Source organism: Pteropus vampyrus, unplaced genomic scaffold (genome assembly GCF_000151845.1).
Source record: "Pteropus vampyrus isolate Shadow unplaced genomic scaffold, Pvam_2.0 Scaffold595, whole genome shotgun sequence".
Taxonomy (NCBI): domain Eukaryota; kingdom Metazoa; phylum Chordata; class Mammalia; order Chiroptera; family Pteropodidae; genus Pteropus; species Pteropus vampyrus.
This window is the reverse complement of record NW_011889376.1, coordinates 128,428-134,976: the sequence shown is the minus strand read 5'-3', so window position 1 is coordinate 134,976 and position 6,549 is coordinate 128,428. Positions and strand designations below refer to the sequence as shown.

The 6,549-nt window shown below is 32.4% G+C and overlaps 1 protein-coding gene across 1 annotated transcript; it reads right to left on the bottom strand.

The window, feature by feature from the left end:
• Positions 1–3,226: 3,226 nt before the first annotated feature.
• On the bottom strand, positions 3,227–4,225 carry LOC105308599 (olfactory receptor 5T1-like). Its single transcript, XM_011384596.2, has one exon. The coding sequence runs from the start codon at positions 4,223–4,225 to the stop codon at positions 3,227–3,229; it is 999 nt and encodes a 332-aa protein (XP_011382898.2).
• Positions 4,226–6,549: the final 2,324 nt, after the last annotated feature.

Genomic DNA, 6,549 nt, shown 5'->3' with positions numbered 1-6,549 from the left:
AGCAGTCACAAGAGAAAGTCAGCCCCAGTATAATTCTTGACATCTATCTGTTCAATGATAAACCTATTTAAGACAAAGAACATAGGACTTAGATATGAAAGTATGTGTTCATTGGCCAGGTTCATGATTAAAAACCATGCGTGGTGCTGGGCTTTCTCCTAAGTTTGCTCCTCTTTAGAATAATGTGTTTAAATGACCAAACAGACATAATAATATACAACAGGGAAGACTAATTAAATGGGTAGAGCAATAAATATATGAAGAAATTTCTTTTAAGCATGTCAATATTTGGTTACAAATTTAAAATAACCATATAATTGAACTTTTGTCATCAGATATATTTACTTTTAAAACATTAGTAAACATTGGGCCACTAAATATAATGTTATAACTAATCATTGAAGAATATATATGGAAAAAGTTTTGAGACACATTTCATCCTTAACCGGCATTTAAAATATTTGTTTTGTGATTATTCTATCTGGATTAAATCCAATAAATCATATTTTGATTATGATTTATTTCTCACTACCCACACACAGATCACCGTAATTCCATTTCCTACATTATCGTGGGCTTAATTTTACTTGGATAAGTAAGATAGTGAAAGACTACAATGTTAAACACTTTAGCTAAATTTTTCTTGAATCAGATTCTGGGTATAATGAAGTCTATATTAAAATATATTGAAAGGACTCAGAGTTATTAAGTGAAAATGAGTATGATTTCTGAAGTTTAATAACGTAGCATCAACTTTTAAAATGAATGTCAAACCACTATTGAAAATGTAATTTTAATGGAAGGCAAACAATTCCAAATATCTTTGGTTCAACATTGAAATACTAAGTTTTTAACACAGTAGATAAATAATAACAGCCATGTATAGAGCACAGTCAGCAGGAATAGACTTTTGGGCACATTACTTTATTTCCCCTTCTCACGGCTGGTAAGTACCAGAACCAAGATCCAATCCCAGGTCTCCCTCAGAGCGCATGCGCTTTGCAGCTTTACACAGTTTCCTGTAATACCACAGCTTTATTCTGTAACTGACTCCCGATCTGCAACTCCCAGTGAAATAAAACAAGATTTTTGATATATATTTAGATAAGTTTTAAACATTAAGACTAGAGAAACATGAAACAACAGTAATATGAAGTGGCTTCTACATCACAAAGTTGGGAAAATAAATGGTAATTGATTGCTTCCTCATAAGAGCAAAATACAAGCCCCCAGGTAGCTGAATAAGTCAAAGGTTTTTGTTTCCTCCACTGATAAATTTTCTTTCTTGTTCTTGCTTTAATTTGATCTGTCTTCTTTCATTGGGAAAATGAGAGCATACACTCAATATGGAACACTCTTACTTAACTCTACAAAAGTAAATTTAATATTTTATATTTACTTAGTTTAATTTTTTACCTGTGCAATAGGCAACATCCAGAAGATTTAGTATTGGAGATTTCATAACTTATTTGACCTTGAAATTTGAGGCCCCTCTTTATAAAATATTCTGCAAAAGACTTGGAATTTTCTCTTACCTGTGGAACAGCAAAAGCAGGTTTATATACACTATGAATATGATTAATTTAGATTACTTATATCCGCTTACTCAGTTGTTGATGAAACCATAAGAGATCCCCTAGGGGAATATGCCTCAATTATCTTCTGGTTCAAAATAGCAAAAGGATGATTTCTTCAATAATGAAAAAGAAAATGTTTCTGGAATAACTTACTGCATGTTGATATATGTTGAATAAATAGAGTTTTAAGGCCCCTGATTATAATGATCTTTAGATTTGCATTTTCCTAATGATTAGTGAGTGATGTTAAGTATGCTTTCATATTGATCTGGCCATTTGTATGTCTTCTTTTGAGAATTATCTGTACAAGGGGTTTTCAAATGTTTAATCCTATTCTGTAGGTTGCCTCTTTATTGATTATTTTCTTTGTTCTGCAGATGTTTTTTAGTTGGGTGTATTCTCATTTATCTAATCTTGCTTTTGTTGCTTGTGCTTATGGTGTCGCATCCATAAAATCGTTGCCTAGTCCAAAGTCATGAAATTTTTCCCTTATATTTTTTTTTCAGGAAATTTAAAGTTTCAGATCTTATGTTGAAATCTTTAAGCTACTTTTGTTCTTGGTGTAGGATGAGTCAAATTTCATTCTTTTGTATGTGGATATACAGGTTTTCCAGCACAATTTGTTAAAGTGACTATTCTTTTCCCTTTGTGTATTCTTGACAGTCTAGTTGAAGATCAATTGGTCATTTATGGGTAGGTTTATTTCTGGCCTGTATTTTCGGTTCCCTTGGTCTATATATCTATTTTTATACCGATAACATATTCTTCAATTACTTTGGTTTTATAATATATTTTGAAATCAGGAAGTGTGATGACTCTAGCTTTGTTCTTTTTGCTTAAGATTTCCTTGGTACTACATGAACGTTAAGATTGTTTTTCTCTATTTCTGTTAAAATATCATTGGTATTTTGATATGAATTTTCTTTGAGTCTTTAGATCATTTTGAGTAGTATGGACTCTAAAAGGAGTTGAAAACTTACGTCTATGCATAAATCTACACACAGATATTTATAGCAGCTTTATTCATAATTGCCAAATTTGTCTAACTCCATGTACCTTGGAATGCGACTATATTGGGTATAAGCTTCCTGTAGAGATAATTTACTTAAAATGAGGTCTTTAGTTCGGCCTCTCATCTAGTATGAGTGGTGTCTTTATAAGAAGAGGAAATAGGACACAGATATACAGAGAAAAGATACGTGAAGACAGAGGGAGAAGACTGCTATCTACGAGTGAATGAAAAAACTTCAGAAGAAATCAACCTTGCCTTTACCTTCGCCTTGATCTCAGATTCCTATATTTCAGAAAAGTGAACAAAAAATTTTTGTTTTTTAAGCTACCAGTCTGTAGCACTTTGTTATGGTAGCCCTGACAATCTAATGCAATCACCGTCAGAATATGTATACCTGTGAGAGTGTGTCTATGTGTATGTGTGTGTGTTTATATCTGAGAGTGAATGAAGTAAGAAACAAATGGATTACATATTTTTTTCTGCATGTTTAGAAACTGTGTATGTTGAGGTATGACCAAAATCTTTATTAAAAATGTGTAAGAAGAATAGAAAGACACTAATAAACTAAAACACCACATTTTTCTCATTTTGATTTTGAGACAATAGATATTATTCTTGATTCATTTCAATTTAATAGTTACTGTGAAAAATATACTTTATCAGTACACCCATTTCTCCCAAACACTCTTTTCATGGCCTCTTTTACATCTTTGTTCCTCAGACTATAGATGACGGGATTCAGCATGGGAATCACAATGGTGTAAAATATCGACACTATCATGTCATGGTCCAAAGCATAGCTGGAACTTGGTCTCACATACATGAAGAGGATGGTTCCATGATAAATTGACAATCCAGTTAGGTGAGAGCCACATGTAGAAAAGACCTTCCATCTCCCCTCAGCAGAATGCATCCTCAGAATGGCCAACAGGATGAAACCATAAGAGATCAGGACGATCAGGATAGTGACTATCTCAATAGAGCCCGCAAAGTAGAAGAGCAGAAGCTGGTTTGTGTGAGTGTCGGAACAGGAAATAGCAAGAAGAGGAGGGACGTCACAAAAGACATGCCTAATTTCATTGGATGCACAGAAGGATAGGCTAAATGTGGCCACTGTGTGTACAGAAGCATGTGCAATGCCACCGACATAGGAAGCAATGATGAGTGGCACATAGACTCTGGGTGACATGCTAACTGAATACAGGAGAGGGTTGTAGATTGCTACATAGCGATCATATGCCATTGCGGCCAGGAGAAAGCATTCTGTGGTCCCAAAGGTAACAAAGAGAAACATTTGTGCTACACATCCAAGATAAGAAATGGCTTTGTCCTCTTTCAGGAAATTGACCAACATTTTGGGGGTGATGACTGAAGAATAGCAGGCATCTAAGAATGATAACACACTAAGAAAATAGTACATAGGATTGTGGAGTCGAGAATCCCTAATGATCAATAAAACCATTCCCAAATTTCCTATCAGAGTAAAGAGATAGATTGCTAGAAACAGTAAAAATAGAAAGACTTGCACTTCAAAATTATCTGTGAAGCCTATCAATATAAACATAGCGACTTCAGTCATATTTTTTATCTGAATCCGGTGTAAATCGAAATCTGCTGTCAACTGTGACATTTTCATTTCATTTATGTTTTAAAGCAATATTTTAAAAGTAGCATCCACCTATTATATCCTCTTGTTTCTTAGCAGGGAGTATTGAAATCCTTGGCAATGAGGGAATGACAGTGATAAAGATGCTGGGTCCAAGAGTATGTATTACCCTGTTAAATTAAGAAATTTTTATTAAATGGTTGGCTAAATTTGTCATATTAAAAAATGCCAGTTTATGTGGTTTAATATCCACCTTGTTTTTTGTTAAATTGACTACCACCTTGTTTCATATTTCATCATCCTAAAATGCACAAAGATGAATAATATAAAAATTTTAAATCTAAAAATACTGTAATAGAAAATATGCATCCGAGTACTAAACCTAGATTTTTGCCGGTATGCATGAATTGCCTTTTCTTAGTGTTTCTAATTGTTAAAATGAAAGAAGCCACTCTTATATCACAAAATTGTATGTAAATGAGAATTGTACTTGAATGAGAAAAACAATGTAGAAATTATTTCATTTTAAAATATTCCCAGATGACTAGAAAATGGACTAAGATATACTCACGTTTCAACCGGTCATATGTGGCAGCCTTTCCGAACAAACATTGTGTATTCCCTTTTTTGGCTATTATTCCATTCCACTAGTACTTCTGGAACCCTGGTGAGCAGACTACAGATATTATTTGAGAGGTAGATGTACCTTGTATGCAAACGATAGCAGAGCATTGGTTTTGTTTCTTTTTCAGTTTTCTCTCTTGATTCACACACATATCACTATGTTGTTCATTTAGGCCTGTACCTTTTATTATTCTTTTAAGGTTTTTCCAAATTTTACTTAATACCACTGTAAGATTTTTTTCTATTAATATATTCCTTATCTTGGCAAAGTTGTTGGGTATATTTTTAAGACATGTTTATGTCAAAAAGAAATCATGACCATTTCTTTAATATATTATAGTTTCTTAAGGATTCTCTACAATAACAGTTCATAAAATTTATAGAAGCTGTTGCTAAAAGAGTAAAACCACTACATAAATTACAAACTAGTGCTTTATTTCTGGAATATTTTCTTGTGCTCTCATACTGTTTCTCATTCAGTGGAATATGAATAAAGCGAAAATGTACATTAAAAAGCTGAAGAGTCACCTGCATCTAGATTGAAAGTATTTGTGATTTAAACGAAATTAAGTATAGCATCTACCATATTTAGGAGCCAGATTTCAGCACTATGACTCCCTTTTTTCCCTCTGTCTGTCATAGATCAAAATATGTTTAAAGGAATGAAAAGTCTGCAGTGTAATAAGTCAGGGACGTACGAATGATTTATATTTGTGACATAAAACACACTACATTTTTGTCATATCTAGATGTCCATACATCAAGAAAGAATGAGAAAAACAGCTTAAAATTATTCTTAGAAAAAAAAAGAAATATACATGTTTTTATTTTCCCACAAAGGTCTTCTCATATCCATGTGGGTGATGTTTTTAATAAAGACAATAAATATTTTTAAGTGTGAAGATATCACCCCCTTAAAATGCTCATTTAATCCTTAGAGAATTATAAAGTAAAAAATATAATTAATCTAAATTTTGACTTTGGTGTAAGTACAAACAACTCATACATTACTCTTGAGAACACACACACAAATGCCTTATAGCAATTTTCAGTTTTGAATGGTTACATTAGTAAAATAACTTATAAAATCATCAATAAATAATATACAATTGTTTTGATATGTTGTTTGTGCATTACATAAATTTTATTTCTATTTAAAAAATTTCTCATTCCTTCTCTTTATCCCTCCATTTTCTCTCTCCATCCTCGCCCCCTGCCTTCATACATGGGTTATACAAACAAATATTTATGAAAGAAAGTCAGCGACAAAACAGGAATTAGGCAGATGAGCAGCACAATGAAAACAAATAAATATGTGCAAGCAATTATAGAAAAATATACCAATAGGTAGTCTACTAAAGGTACCCATTACAAAACACAAGTTGCCTATTATACACAGGAGAAATTTTAGCAACATTACAACTCTAACTTTTAACTGATGTGTCTAAGACGATGTAATTGTTGAGAATTAAGAACAGAATATTTGGGCTCTGAAACCTTGTATTAAAATACAGATTTAGCACCTAGTGTCATTGTAACCCTGAAAAATAAGTTTATCTTTTCATACTAAAGAGTAATTAAGGTTGACCAAATTTTCAGGTATCTCCTGTTCAATTACATGAACATGGTATGATTACATAGCACTTATTTTATTAAATTCACTAAAATATGTTTATTAAGTGAAAGTGTTTTAATTACATGTGAAGGATACATACATATGAAATATGACT

Excerpts from the sequence above, each read along its gene's own strand:
- LOC105308599 (XM_011384596.2), bottom strand. The coding sequence starts at position 4,225 with ATGAAAATGTCACAGTTGACAGCAGATTTCGATTTACACCGGATTCAG.